The sequence below is a fragment of the Strix uralensis genome, chromosome Z (assembly GCF_047716275.1).
Source record: "Strix uralensis isolate ZFMK-TIS-50842 chromosome Z, bStrUra1, whole genome shotgun sequence".
In the NCBI taxonomy this organism is placed as follows: domain Eukaryota; kingdom Metazoa; phylum Chordata; class Aves; order Strigiformes; family Strigidae; genus Strix; species Strix uralensis.
This window is the reverse complement of record NC_134012.1, coordinates 12,839,742-12,856,323: the sequence shown is the minus strand read 5'-3', so window position 1 is coordinate 12,856,323 and position 16,582 is coordinate 12,839,742. Positions and strand designations below refer to the sequence as shown.

At 38.4% G+C, this 16,582-nt stretch overlaps 1 protein-coding gene across 3 annotated transcripts in view; it reads right to left on the bottom strand.

Annotated features, from left to right (window-relative positions):
- Nucleotides 1-16,582, bottom strand: part of NLN (neurolysin) — a 42,308-nt gene that overhangs the window by 19,008 nt on the left and 6,718 nt on the right. For all 3 annotated transcript variants that reach the window (XM_074855047.1, XM_074855050.1, XM_074855049.1), the window contains exons 2-4: nt 8,162-8,418; nt 5,504-5,652; nt 15-122 (exon numbers count right to left, since the gene is read on the bottom strand). In XM_074855047.1, the coding sequence (XP_074711148.1) occupies nt 15-122; nt 5,504-5,652; nt 8,162-8,418 (514 nt within the window). The remainder of the gene's footprint in view (nt 1-14; nt 123-5,503; nt 5,653-8,161; nt 8,419-16,582) is intronic.

The following is a 16,582-nucleotide window of genomic DNA, read 5'->3' as shown; positions in this document are numbered from 1 at the left end:
TAGTCCATATTTACATTCTGCACTTCTTTAGGAAGATGAAGTCCATTTCTTTTTCCCACTTGAACTGATTTCTCTAGATATCTCTTTGTTTCAGGCTTTACATTTTCAAGATCGCAGGTTTGCTGAAATGACAGTATAGAATAATTGAATTTACAACATGGTGTAAGAAACATACCAAGCATTACGAGGGTCTGAACAGAGTTGTTCTTTAGAACACCACCATAATAAAAAAAGGAACAGTTCAGATTTTAGCATGAAGGACTTTCCAAAAACAGTTACCTTATAAAATACTATATGCATATTGTTGTAGCAAACCTTCTTTTACCAAGTATATCAGCACATTTACGTGTTGTCATACTGGCAAACCCTTTATAGTACAGTGCACTTAAGCTTTTTCTGTAGAGATTGCTTTTTTATACATACTTGAAGAAAATCAGTGCTATAAGGTAACACTGTACCTTAAAACTCAGAGGGATTAACAAACCTCAAAAGATTAGATGTGTCACTCAAGGTTATCAGATGGCATAAAATTCGAGCACATACATTTTCTGTTTCAGAACAAATCAATCGGTGACAACAAATAAAACCATATTTCCATGTCTGGTTATACCATTACGAAGATTCTTGAATGGTCATTTCCTAAAGCAACCAAAATTAAGAGACAAGATGCTGGTTGTAACAGAGCATGGATCAGCCCTCTGAGGGTCTTCCCTCAAAATGAAGAAACTTGCCATTTTGATCTAAATTGAAAATAAATGCTGTACACAGTCTAATTTTACCTTCCCTCATCTAAAAGTGAACATCTAAAAAAAAGGTATTAACTTATAGGCCTTGTTAAAAAGGACATATATTTAAATTCACCTTAAAATATGCAGCTGTTGGAATTAGCTCTACTTGTCTTAACAACCTTCTTGTCAGCTTACCTACATACAATTAATTTTTGACTAGCACTGCTAAAAAGTAAGGACATTGAAACATGCAAATTTTATGAAAGAGTTGAACAACTGTGTACAGCTGTAAACTAATGACCTGCCAGGGCAAATTACCTCTCTTCCTTAAACAGAAAAAACAAGAGACAGGAACCTAGTTGTATTCCAAGAGAAAATAACTAAGAATAAAAACACTGAAACAGATATTTTCCCTACTGTCATTTAAAAATAATCCACACAACAACACATAAACAATGTCTACTCCCACCAGTGCTTTGCATATAGCATTAACAAAATCAGCAGAAATTGGTTTTTAGAACCATGAAAGAGCTTAGAATGGTTGGCTTTGCTTTCACTCTGCAGAATCACAAATCCTAGTAGCATTATGCTACAGGAGGACTGCTAAGCATTAGTACAATTGTGCCCAAAACTCTTATGCATATACCAATAGTCTATATGCAAGAATTTTTAAGTCCAGCAAAAAAAATTACAACTATCACTTCACTTTATGATTAACTTTTCTAAAGCAATAGGCAGATTTAACTTAGTTTTCCAATACTGTCGTATGATGAATAGTGAATATTTTTTTCTTTCTAATATTATCTGTTTACAGGTAATTTTTAAAAGAGTCCATAGACTCATGAAAGGATAATCTAACTACTATGGGTCACCACACAGCTAAAGTCAATGATGACTGAGCCATGTGATTACATGGTGAACGCTTCACCATGGCTATGATTTTTTTGCAGCGCTCAGCCATCATGTTTTGTTTGTTTGATTTTGTTTTTAAATAAAAGGATGTAAATGGTGAAAATCTCCTTTTCGGAGGAAAGTAAGTGAAGAAAATCATGCCCTCTGTCTTCTCCAGGTCAAACCTCATATCCTCATCCTCATTTGTGATAATGCATAAAGCAAGCCACACAGAATATTTCCCAACACAAGGATAAAAAGAATGCTATTACCCTATTCCCTGTGACATTTGGGCTTCCTGCTCTGCTCCTGGCAAAGAATACTCCCTGAAATTCTGCAGCTTCATGAAGATATTGATGCTATGACAGGAGTGTCAATGCTGTGATACTGAATACAAAAATATTTGTAACAATCAGAGTTTTCAGAGAATGTTTTTCCACTGGCCAACCCGCAATTCCAGGGTTCTTCTTTCTGACCTAAGACTAGTGTGATAGAAAAAGCACGCCTTCAAAATGATAGAGGTGAAAAATGCAGATACTGTCACTACATTAACATTTGTATTGTGCTAACTGTGCTGTAAGGCTCAAAAATATAAAGGCTGAGAAAAAAAAAAAGAGTAATCTCTATAAAAAGACACTGCTTTTATTACAGTAACAGCTAAGGATAGAGGATTGTAAAAGTCTGACTGAGTTATTTAGGCATTGTGAGGGATCTCCCAGCTCCTCCATTGGTCATATGGAGCTGTCATGCTCATGAAAATCTCCTGGGCCCAAACCCAGCAAAGATTTTAGTCAAAAGAAAGGAATTCACAAACACTAATTTTAAGCCCTTAAAGCCAGTGAATACTGGCCCCTCTAAAGCTAAGAAAGAGAAAGATTCTTCTGGGAAAAAGGAGGAGAAAACTAAATTAGTGTTCTTCATCCTTCTCTTGATGATTATACCTCTCTCCATACACTTCAAAAGAAATCAATATTAAATAGCTTCTAGTGTTAATATTAGCCTTTGTGAAGTTTATCTGCATCACAGACATGCTTAAGATAAAGATGATATACATTCAAAAAGACCTGTCAGGTCTTTAAGGATAAGGAAGCATATAAACCCTCACAGGCACAGAAAGCAAGGGTGCTCTGTGGTCATCTCTGAACTTTAGTCTGGTCAGGATGGTCTACGTCATCCTGTGTTTCTTTGATGAACAATCTGCACAACAGAAGTGCTATTTTCAAATATACTATACACATGAAATTTTGCAACTTCCTAGAAGTTTTAGTATGGTTGTTGTTGATGATTTTATACATCATTTCATACTTGTTTTGGACAACCATGCTACCTTATTCCATGAAGAAACCTTCAGGCAGAATAAGAAACAAAACCTACTTAGAATATCATTAACAAAAACTGCAGCAGCTGTTTACATTAGGCTGAGTTTCCTGAGGGCATGTGGGTGGAGAAGATTGGCAACATTCTTATGCTTGCCTCTGCTAGACAACATGTGAGATGTTAGGAATATTAAAATTTAAAATTATAGTTTCACTACCAAGTTCACCTTTATTCCAAGTTTCAGACCCCAAAATAAAAGTTTTCTAATGAATAAGATCTGGAGCATATTCAACTGCATAAATTTATGCAGGAATTTTTTCCCCTAATGTGTGGGAAAAAGAAAGAGACTAGATTATTTTAAGATTTTTTTTTTAATTAAATACAAAACCCCTACATAATTTCCACCACCACCAGTTCTTAAGTAAAGCAGAATTTAAAAAGAAGTTGGAAGAATTGTTAACTCAGAAAAGTTCAGTCCTTGTTAAAGTGAGGAAAAACATTCAGGATGTCACTGAGATCAAGCAGATTTATTAATCTTTTAGTGGACTGACAGTATTATAAATAACATGGGAGTGTGAGGGCACTCATTCTCCTCACCACATTTTAATCCAGCCCCTGTGCAGGATCATGAAACTGAATTCATATACTTGAGCTATTAAATCCTCAGTGATGCCATGAAAAACCAAATTTAATCAAAATGTTCTACTGACTCATTTAAACTGATAGAATTATTTCAGTAAAACATTTCTGTTTGTGGAAGTCCTTTTTTTTATGTGCTCCTGGAACCTGACTTTTCAACTGGGAGTTTCTAACAGGATAAGGCATTAGAAATTTAGCAAAAATTAACAAGAATTTTGTGATTTGGAAATACCAAGACTTGATCAGCCTGGCAGTATTGGCATTCACATCTGTTCTACAGCAAAAACTGATACTACCTTCATAGTTACTATGAAGTTGATATATGCTCTGAGGTTGCATCTCTGGAAAACTAATACCAAAACACGCTTGCATGCTGCAGTTACACAAGAAAAATCTCTAAAAAAAGTAAATGGAGATTTAAGCAACAATTGTAGCTGTTATAAAAGCCAAGTATTGCTGCAAAGGAAAATAAAGTAGGAAAGCACCAAATGAAAACAATTTAAAAAAAATAAACAACAGCAGCAAACAACAGCAATCAGTTTTCACTAGCTACTATCAGAAATTCCTGTAAATTAAAAATAGATAGATACGCAGATGTGGCAGATTAGCCCTAAATGTAGCTGTGTATACTATACTGGAGGGTGGGGAAAAAAATCACAGCAAATAATCAATACATATCAAGCCATTTAATTAATACCAACAGAGCAGGGGAAAAAAAAAAAACCAACATAAGGCACAGGGGGGAAACAAAATAAACATAAGGCACTGTCTGCCAACACAACATAAGGTCCTCAAAATGGGGTTATTAAATACCTCCACAAACATATAAACAACAATACCCAGCTAGAGGAAACTTGAAAATGTGCCTAGAAAACACAGCAATAGAAGACAATGGTATTGGAAGGTACTTTAATAGGGTGCTGCAAATACTGTTCTGGTTCCCAGTCAACACTGCAAAAAGCACAAACGACTCCAAGAAATAGGGCTCCAATATATTATGAGCATCACAAGAAGGTTAAAACATCAGTGGGGTTGAAAAGGAATATTCACATATATATTTTAGCTTTCACATTAGATAGCTTCCCAGCTTATTACTACTACATGTCACTAGATGCATTTGAACAAAACCAGGTGTTCTTCCTGTTTGAGCTAAAAAAGAAACAGTACAAATCAAGAATACAAGATACCTGTAGGTGCTCAATTAGAAGGGAAGTTAAACAGAAACACAAAATGGATAGAAACTAGTTGAACAGTAAATGTATCTTTTAACTTAGTTTTATTTTGAGGCTTAAGCAATATATGAATATACAATGTAGCTGTCTATAATTAGCAGATCAAGAGGTAATTTCAGAGGTCACTCCCAGTTACATGTTCTCATTAAATTTCATAACATAAAACTGAACTTTAAAATTTAAAATTCTCAACAACTTTAATAAAGCATAATTTTGGACACAAATTCAAAAGCACTCTAAGCCAACCTAAATACATCACTATATTGCCTCTTTTCTTCCTCCCCCCTTGGTGATGCTCCAGACAAACCAGTTCAGGGAGCTCAGCCAGCAGAAAACAATAAATTTTATTTTTCCTGATGGGTTTTTGTCTGCTAGTTTAGCTTCCTTGTACCAGCTCACTGGAAGATTACACAGAAGTCAAAGCTATTGCAATGAAGAGAGAAGGACACACACACCCAGACGTGAGAGGCAAAGAGTGGGAGCACCAAGTTACACTGGTTTAAGTTTTTCTGGAACCACTGCCTTTTTGTATCACTGTGTCCCACTGGCAAGATTTGACTGGTATGGACACAGGGGAAACACACTGATGGGGATCTTGAAAAGTGCTGTGGATACTAACTTCCTTAGAGAAGAGTTTTTCACTGCTGGAATTTTCTCTACATTTCCACAAGTTATGCAGATATCATTGAGATTTACCTGCAAATAAACAATCTTCTGAAACACATCTTCTCTCATGCTCATCTCCACATCAAAATGAGAAAGCTTTTTGTCAGCTTCTGTACTTGCTAAGCGTACCTCTTTGTCAGATGAGACATGCTGGGGAAAATCCAACATGCTTCTTTCCACTGTTGAATAAAAGGCAGTGAACACTTACACAGAAGGCTAGAAATGCTTTAAGGATAAGGAACTTCCCCCCCTTCTGATATATATATATAGAAGACTTAAGAAACAAGTACCCAAAGCAACCTGACACTTCAGATCAGGCTTGAAGCAAATAAAGTGATTACAGATAATGTAAAAATGAATAGGTGAAAGGACACCATTATAACAAATAAACATTTTACAGAAACTATCTGTTACCAAAGACTAATTATCTCATCTTCTTACTTTTACAAAATTAACTGAAAGGTGTATAAATATCATACATGATTTTTGAAAGATGACCCATTTGTAAGTGAAAACTAACACTGTTTCATAGCTGGCACAGATGCTTTCATATTAGCATTTAAAGTGAAAAGCTCTGAATCTTTCAAACAGGCCCATCTGTCCTGAAGTTATTTTTACATTGTTATGAGAACAGTGTCAAATCCTGATCTTCTCTTCTTTGTTTAAGGTGAAACAATAAAGCAAACACAGAAGATGCTGTCTACGTATTCTGAACTTCTAGATATAAGAAGCTGATTAATAGTACTTTTTTAGAATACACTTTTAAGATTAAGTAAATCCTTGCTTATTAAAGGAACATTGCACCTTATAATGACATTGAATAGAAATCCTAAAATAGAAATTAATCGCCATGACCAACTGAATTAACTTGATTCAAAACCAATTATAATTTCACTCCTCTCCACCAAAAGCACATTTTAGAGTAACAACATTTTAGGATTTCTTAAATCTTTGTAATTTTATGTAATCTGAAGTTGTTTTATCAAACCATGAGATGCTCTCAGCCCTTCAGAGACCTCTGGAATGCAAACATGGGCATATGGTTCTTTTTGAAGTCCATAGGAAACTTTCTGCCCCCCCTCCCCCCTCCCCTCACGCCAACATGTTTCACAATGATGAAGTGAGTTTTGGTAGCTTTCAAGCAAAATGTAAGTCCCACTGTCATCTGTCTCTTTCCAGATAATAAGTTCCAGTTACTGGGATAGGTCTTTCATGCACATGTGAAAGGGACACACAGGCCTTAAAAATCCAAGGTTCTAATGGAAGTCTTGCTGTAGTAATACACCCTTATCATATGCCAAGGGCTGTTTCACAGGTAAGTCATGCTAATTTCACATACAGCTTTGAAGATTAGTATTAAAATCTTAAATATGACCCACTACTGCAATAGCATGTAGAGCAAAAAAGTACATCTTGGAAGATGCAAATCTTGGCGGCTATACTGAGAAGGTGATGGCCACTGTTTTCTGAATCAGACACAGATTTTCCTTCTAATTTAATTTAAAGCAGAGAGTTTTATACCTTGGTGAAAAGGTTTACAATACTTATACCAAATACAATAATTATACGAAATACATTGGTACAATTAAAACTGAATCTGACAGGAAGCTGTTTGGATGAAGATTACTCAGTCTTTCTGCCAGCATCAATTCCAGTCAATTCACTGGATGTGCCTACACTGTAATTCTAAGTAATGTGAAAGCCAGACTAATATTACAGGACAATCATTTGAGCTGCAGGCTGATCTTTTTTGCTAGGTGAGGATTTTGCTCCAAGCCAAGGTGGCTGTTTCCAGCATTTCTATTGTTACTGCATGTTTTTTTAGAGGATTTAAGAGGACTTGAAATTTTATTACACTGGCAACTTTTTGAGAGTCGTGCAGCCACCATCCAATAGGTTTTTGAAAACAAAGCCACTCAAGACACGTTTTTATTCTTCCCGTCTCCTCTGACTGACAATTATTAACAAATTAACTGAATGACCTGTGTTTGACCAGTAAACTCCATCCATGTATTGGCATGTCTTGATAACTCATTCAGAACAATCTAGATGTGACTGTATGACCAAGAGTTCTCCTTGGATTCTTCAAGGCCTTGCAGGCCATAATATAAAAGTGAGCAAGTAAAGCAGTCTTCTTTCAAAAAAGCATTCCAAAATTCCCCCAATCTCAACCATCACATTCTCCACTAGGAGCTTATGAACCTTTCCATTGTTCCATTTGACTTGCTTGTCTCAGATTCTGCGATATCTGAAAAAACACTGTTTACCGTTTACCAGGTTTGAGTGTACTATGAACACTGTAGATGCTGTAGTCTACACTGTTGCACATTGTCCCCTAGAGGTTGTACACAGTTGGAAAAGAAAATGTAACTGGGGGGCTTCACATACAAAAAGAAAACAGGTGACCAATGCAGTTCTCTGGATGAGTAAAAGAGATCAACAGCACAGTTTTGCTAATCGTTATTTTTGCTCTAGAATAAAGCAGCAGAACTTTGTCGCTGATCATGCTACACATTGCTGACAGGTCCTGAACAGTTATTATGACCAGAGGACCCTTGAGAGGCCTCTACACATTCTACCCAAGAACAGCATGGATCATAATTGTAAGCAACAGCTATCTTTTCTCAATGTTTCTTTATGTGCAGATGGAACGCCCTATGTAAAGAATCACAGAAAACGTACACTAACCTGTGTATTCCACTTCTATATCTGCCAAGGCCTGTATAGTATTTTCATGTGTTATTTCACCAATATCAAGCATTCCGACACTGTCATATACATGCTTTGTCTTCCTGATTAGTTCTTCTGTTCTTGTTCTAATTTGTTCTGGTGACAGGTCCCATCTCAAAAGGTTTCGGCCTGATGATATGTATGAAGAAGCCTTGAGCTGGCTAGCAATTTCTGCTCCTAATGTCATTCTCAACACAAGCCGCGGCCCAACGGACCTGAAAGTATAAAAATGATCTTTGCATAGTAAGATTCTAGTTCAAGAGGTAATTTATAATAAAGATTAAAAACCAGACAACAGACCTTTAATAATTACAGAATATTTTTGGAAGCACGATCAAAGTCCTTTTCAGAGTCATAGCTTGTCCAGCAGGACCATAGACAGCCATTACCCTTATCAATTAAGTCTAATGTTAAATAAATCAGAGGTCTGCCTTCTGTCTTTTCCATCTCGAGGATGACTAAGTGGGGACAGAGATAAAAACTTTGTTACTGACAAAACCAGACAGATTAAGTTACTATTCAATCTTCTAAGAAAAACAGAATTACAGTTACTGAAACTGTACAGAAACAGATACTATTTCCATTTTTGAAATAAGGAATAAAATCCAGATAGTGATTTGTAGATTATGAAGACCAAGAACTGCAAGATGCACAAAACAAAACACACACACAAAAAAAAGTCATTTGGTCATGTTCATTATAATAAATGATTTTATATTTATATGGGATGTCTGACACATGATCAGGCACGGGAGGAAAACTTCTAGTTGTAACTCACTTGAAAATTTATTCTTTTAACTGTTGTGGATTTTAAATAGACAGTTTAACCCTATTGACAGAAAAGGTACATAAGTTTACTGGAATTTATGTGCTTTTAATTCTGATTACATAAATCAACAATATTACAGCTTTAGCTAGCAGAAAAGTTTACATAAATAATTGATCTTAGTGTGCTGTGCAATCAGAGGGTGCCTTTTCACTAATCTTTTTGACAATATTAAAAAAAAAGTGACTTGGAGTAACAAATCCACATGTAAGTTAAGAAGATATTGGCTTCAGAAGTACAGGCTTCTACACTCTCACGCCAAAAAAACAACAGGTCATTTGCTTGTATAAAGGAGAAGGATACAGACTCAGGCAACTGACTGAAGTCGGGCTAATAGAAATCCACAGAGTCAACAAGATGTCCACCTGGCTACTACATTAATAGCTCAGTTATGTATGAAGTAGTTGTTGAGGAAGATAATAATTTGATAGTAATTAAAAGACAGCTTGTATTCAAGGAGTAAAACTTGCTGCAGCATTTAGTATCATAGGAGCATCATAGGAGGATCTCTGGCTGGCAGAGACTTATTATCCGCCTCCATATTTCAGTTGCATAATTTAAAAAAAAAAAAAAAAAAAAAAAAATCACATGTCACAGTAGTAATGACAACTTAAAATTTTCAACCATAACTAAAGAAATACAAGAACACACAGAGAGGTTGCTACTCAAAGGGATGTTTACTTAACACTATTTTACATTAAATACCTTTTTCTCTTAATGCTAGCCACTGTACCTGTATTAATTTTATTGCAAAACCAGTCTGGTATGTGCATAAGTGCTTAGACAGGTTTTGGCATACAATGCAGAGAGCATGCATAAAAGGATAGGCAATTTTAGCCTGAGGAAAAAACGCAGCAGAAGAGTGAAATACCAGCAATCTGAAAAGAGCGGCACACAGGCCTTCTGTTTGAAGGCAAGACTTTTTCTTAAAAGTATCACTCGTCTATAAGAGGAATTCTCTAGAAATAGTGAAGCCAAAATTATTTTTATGAAAGATGAAAATGAAAGACAATGTTTCTATCTACGCTTTATGTTGAGAATTTATTTTTCCTTGTTACTGCAGTTTCTTCAAATTCTCCCATACCAGCATAGGTTTCCCTTCTATTGGCATACAGAAACATAAATGTTTAGAATATTGATGATTTAACTATGAAAATGAAACCTGAATAAAGAATAGTCCTTCCACCTCTGTTCTGTGTCTCTGATACTAACTCAGTTCTGCATTAATGCCTCAGTAGCTTCTCCACTGGACTACTGAAACTTTGAATCTCAGAAGTTTATGATAAATGAAGCTGATTTCATGAAAGAAAAAAGTTAAGTTTTAGCATTCTCAGAACATATTAGTTTCCCATCCCCCAAACCCACTGAATTCTACCCTGAATTTACAAATCCATCCAGTCATGAACAGCTTCCCACTGGACTGCACTATGTCTAGTTTTTCACACATCACTAGTGCAGCTCTGGGAGCTGAAGGGGAACCTCCTCAAAAGTAGGTTCAAGGCTCTGAACTCTACATGCTTCCCCATACCCCATCCTAAGAACATCAGAAAGAATATAAAATGTGTCAAATTAGGGTCAAAATAAAAGTAAAATAGAATCAAAGGAAAACAAATGCCTGAACAACATCAAAGCTGAGAACTATGCTGAAGTGCAGGATATGAAGCAGATACTGTTTTTGAAAAGGAACATACAGCTTTCTGTCATTCATTACCTTCACCTAGACATGTAGAAAACACAGTCCTGTCACTAACCAACTACATATTATCAGAAACAAACACTAACACAGTCATGGCACCAACAGCCTGTCCAACAAGTTTAATTAATAATTGAAGTTGGACTGATTTCATGAACTTGAACACAGAGTCCCTGATTACTGTAGAGCACTACTTTTAAATAACAAAAAAACATACCATCTGATTTTCTTAGTATGTTGCCTAGTCGCACTAAGGAATACACATACAAGTTTGACAGCTGCATAAATGATTGCCATAAATGCCAGCAAGTGGTTGTCTATCTGTTAGACAGGAAAACACAGAACTGCCTAGTTTTGATATGCTGATACCTTGTCTCCTCCTGCTGATACAGCGAAGGAGTCATTTATATAGATTAACAAAGGCAGTACAAACTCAGAAAGACCTGACAATCTTCCTAATCGACCAAATGAAGGTGGGCCTTCAAAAACTGTAATGTAACATTTCACATAAAACCAATCACTACATGAAACAAGACATGTGTTGCTACCTTTCTACCAGTCAATCAGATTGTACTTGGGGCCAATGTAATTGACATCAGATTAATACAAAACAATGTGCAAGTAAAAATATATGCACAGGTGAAATCTTGTCCATGTCTTTCATGATTTAGTACTTCCCATTCTTTGTTTACATAAAACTATAATCAGTAAATTCCCCGAAGTCCATGTATCATACTGCAATAAATTGATAATTTACTAACTTTACCTTATTTGTTCAAGAAAGAAACAAAGAAACAATGCCAGAAGTAAAGACTAAATAAAGAGACAAGAAAGGATAGCTAAAATAGTATGATTGTTTCAAAAATGCTCTGCAACTACACCTGCCATGTTATTAGAGAGAAAGTATTACAGTAAATTGCATCACTGAGGGAAACTTTAACTTACCAGATATAAACTGGAAAATAAATTCTATTAATAATGTTAGGAGCCAGATTCAACAGCAAACAGCTTTCTTCAAATAGCAACTGAACGAAGAAGACGCAATTATTATTTTAGGTTTGCTTTTGGTAAACGGCAGCAACATTATAGACAGCCAGCCCCTGACTGGACTGAGCAATTAGCAGTCAATTCAGTTTAAATTAGACAGAAGGATAAATAAATGTAGGTCTGTAAATTATGTTACATGTATACTGCAATTACCCCATGTGGCCATGGGTATGCTGTTGCTAATGCCTGAACTGACTAGTTCAAACTTTTTAAGATATTACATTCAATTTTTTGCAGTACAGTGTAGAAGAGCAGATAAAACTAAACAAGCCGGGGTTAAGGATAAGTTTCATGTTCAGCAGCAGTGTTGTCTTAAGCTATTCTTCTTCCTTCCTGTTCCTCCCTCTGCAGCTCATTTCTGTGCCTGTACACCACTCCATCAATGACAGCAGCATAACTATTGGTAGGGTTATATTATGCAAAGAGTCAGGGCAGCATACAGATGAAAAATTAAGTGGACCAAAAAAATGCAGGGGAGACAGCTTTTTTTCAGCTTGCCAGTTCCATCATCTATTTGATGTGTGACTTCAAAACAGTTGTGCTGGCCTAAATGAAGGATCAAAGTGTTGATAGCTACCTAAGCCTGCACTACTGCTATGAAATGCATGGATTTAGACTAGCAAAAATGTGTCAAGATGATTGCTGTCATTAAGTGCATGTATACCAATGCACACAGCATGGGTAACAAACAGGAGGAGCTTGAAGCCGTGATGAAACAGGAAAGTTATGATGTAGTGGCTATTACAGAAACATGGTGGGATGTCTCCCATGACTGGAGTGCGCCAGTTGATGGCTACAAGCTCTTTAGGAGGGACAGACAAGGAAGGAGAGGGGGTGGGGTGGCGCTGTATGTTAGGGACTGTTATGATTGCCTTGAGTACAAGTGTAGTGAAGACAGGGTGGAGTGTCTTTGCGTTAGAATCAGGGGGAAGGCCAACAGGGCAGATGTTGTAGTAGGAATCTACTGTAGGCCACCCACCCAGGACAGAGAGGTGGATGAAATATTCTATAGGCATTTAGGAGAAATCTCACGATTACTTGCCCTTGTTCTTGTGGGAGACTTTAACTTCCCAGACATCTGCTGGAAATACAACACAGCAGAGCGTGACCAGTCCCGAAGATTCCTGGAATGTGTGGGAGACAACTTCCTGACAGAGCTGGTGAGAGAACCAACCAGAGAAGGTGCCCTGCTGGATCTCCTCTTTGTGAACAGAGAAGGACTGGTGGATGATGTGGCTGTTGGAGGACGACTAGGGCACAGCGATCACGAAATAATAGAGTTCTCTATTCTTAGAGAGGCCAGGAGAGGGGGAAGCAGAACTGACATTCTGGACTTCCAAAGGGCTGACTTTGTCTTGTTTGGGCACCTGCTTGACAGGATCCCTTGGGAGATGGTCCTGAAGGGTATAGGGATCTAGGAAGGCTGGACACTCTTCAAGAAGGAAGTCTTAATGGCTCAGGAGCAGGCTGTCCCCAGGTGTTGTAAGAGAAGCCAGCGGCAGAGAAGACCACCCTGGCTGAACAGGGAGCTTTGGCTGCAACTCAGGGAGAAAAGGAAAGTTTACAGCCTTTGGAAGAAGGGGCTAGCCACTCACAGTGATTACAAAAATGCTGTGAGGCTATGCAGGGTGGAAATCAGGAGGTCTAAAGCCCAGCTGGAAATTAATCTGGCTTCAGCAATCAAAGATAACAAGAAATGTTTCTATAAGTATGTCAATAGCAAAAGAAAGACCAGGGAGAGTCTCCATCCCCTGCTAGATGCTGAAGGAAACTTGGTAACAAGTGATGAGGGGAAGGCTGAGGTACTTAATGCCTTCTTTGCCTCAGTCTTTAATAGCAAGACTAGCTGTATTGAGGGGATCCAGCCTCCTCAGCCAAAAGACAGAGACTGGGAGAACGACCCCCCCGCAATCCAGGAGGAGACAGTCAGTGACCTACTGCATCACATAGACACACACAAGTCTATGGGACCAGATGGGATACACCCGAGGGTGCTGAAAGAGCTGGCTGGGGTGCTCGCCAAACCGCTTTCCATCATTTACCAGCAGTCCTGGCTGACCGGGGAGGTCCCAACAGATTGGAAATTGGCCAATGTGATGCCCATATATAAGAAGGGTCAGAAGGATGATCTGGGAAATTACAGTCCTGTCAGCTTGACTTCGGTGCCTGGGAAGCTGATGGAGCAGCTCATCCTGAGTACCATCATACAACACATGTGGGACAACCAGATGATCAGGCCAGTCAGCATGGGTTTATGAAAGGCAGGTCCTGCTTGACAAACCTGATCTCCTTCTACGACAGGGTGACCCACTTATTGGATGAGGGAAAGGCTGTGGCTGTTGTCTACCTTGACTTTAGTAACGCCTTTGACACCGTTTCCCACAGCATTCTCCTGGCGAAACTGGCTGCTCGAGGCTTGGATGGGCACACACTTCGCTGGGTAAAAAACTGGCTGGATGGCCGGGCCCAGAGAGTTGTGGTGAATGGAGTTAAATCCAGTTGGCAGCCGGTCACGAGTGGTGTCCTCCAGGGCTCGGTTTTGGGGCCACTCCTGTTTAACATCTTTATTGATGATCTAGACGAGGGGATCGAGTGCACCCTCAGTAAGTTTGCAGATGACACCAAGTTGGGTGGGAGTGTTGATCTGCTCGAGGGTAGGGAGGCTCTGCAGAGAGATCTGGACAGGCTGGAGCGATGGGCTGAGGCCAACTGTAGGAGTTTCAATAAGGCCAAATGCCGGGTGCTGCACTTGGGCCACAACAACCCCCAGCAGCGCTACAGGCTTGGGGAGGAGTGGCTGGAGAGCTGCCAGTCAGAGAGGGACCTGGGGGTGTTGATTGACAGCCGGCTGAACATGAGCCAGCAGTGTGCCCAGGTGGCCAAGAAGGCCAATGGCATCCTGGCTTGCATCAGAAATAACGTGACCAGCAGGGACAGGGAAGGGATCTTACTCCTGGACTCGGCACTGGTGAGGCCGCACCTTGATTACTGTGTTCAGTTCTGGGCCCCTCACTACAAAAAGGACATTGAATTACTCGAGCGTGTCCAGAAAAGGGCAACGAAGCTGGTGAAGGGTCTGGAGCACATGTCCTACGAGGAGCGGCTGAGGGAACTGGAGAAGAGGAGGCTGAGGGGAGACTTCATCGCCCTCTACAGCTACCTGAAAGGAGGTTGCAGAGAACTCGGGATGAGTCTCTTTAATGAAGTAACAAGGGATAGGACAAGAGGTAATGGCCTCAAGTTGCGCCAGGGAAGGTTTAGACTGGATATTAGGAAGCATTTCTTTACAGAACGGGTTGTCAGGCATTGTAAGGGGCTGTCCAGGGAGGTGGTGGAGTCCCCATCCCTGGAGGTGTTTAAGAGTAGGGTTGAATAGCACTGAGGGATATGGTGTAGTTGGGAACTGTTAATGTTGGGTTGATGGTTGGACTGGATGATCTTCAAGGTCTTTTCCAATCTAGACAATTCTGTGATTCTGTGATTAAGCATACCATTCAAACGCCCCAAAGTGAAAAGAGCTATCGATGCTAAAAGACAATACTGACATAAGAAAAAATTAGAACAGATTGATCAGGAATACATGTAAGCTAGAATTTTAAGAGATGTTTAAAACCATCAGGGCAGTGAGATTCTGAAATGGCTGCCTAATAAGCACCAGGAAGTTAAAACACCTCTGTTTATACCACAGAGCTTGACCAGCTTATAAAACAGATTGTATTACTTGGTTAACTAAGGTAGCACAGGACCAAACTTGATCACCCCAAATGTCCCTTCCAGTTACTATGTTCCTGTAAGGTCCTTCAAAATTAAAACACCTTTATTTACATTGCATTTTTACTATGAATATCTAACTGGCCCCTATTGGCAACTTGCACTGGCCTTTTTCTTGGGTGAGTCCTATAGCATCTAATGATGTCAGTGGAATGACATACAGGGCAGACTGAAATATATTATGCATTTGTGCACTGCTTCATCCATCTATGAGAAGTTCAGGAGGAAAAGCACAGAAGGTTAGGACTTTCAGCTACAACAAACAGTATTATAGATGCAGCTGTTTTCACAAATTATGGTAGTAATCTGCCACTCGCAAAAGCAGCAAGAATGATAATTTCTACCAAAAGCAGTGTAAGTTAAATAACAACTTAGAAGCTTAGCAGCTACTTCTAAAATAGGATTTTTACGAATAACAAAAAAGCTTCTAAGTTACAGACTGCAATCATAACTATTTTTGCTAGAATGCCATGTAATTTATTTTACCAACAGATCTACAATATGATTACTTGCTGCTTCTGGAAAATATAAATTTGATTTGATTTTAGAAAGGAGAAGGACTTTTATAATACTCTATTACAGAAATACAGTAGCCAACACAACTGCTGCAAAGATAAACAAAGCAATTGAATTTACAGACTGATTTTTAACTTGTGCACTATTAAAATAAAACAGGAAAGCCACAATCTGTGAAGCAGAAGCAGCAAAGGGTAGTATCAGCTTTAGAAAATACAGGCACAAAAACCTACAAGCTTGTCCACAATATGCTTTTAGTACTGATAATCACTTCATAATACGGTTAAGATTTAAGCCTGCTTACAGATGGATAGCTATGACTCCATCCAAGATTCTTTAATGGTACTTCCAGTTTTCAAATAAATCTTCACCTAAACAGTATTAGTAACAATGATAAGTTGGGAACTAATGGGAAACATACATATATACAGACCAGTTTATTGTACTTGTTAATAGATCTGTCTGTTTCATGTAGCCACATAAAAATCAGAGTATATCAGTGTCATGTAGGATGGAAAACTATATT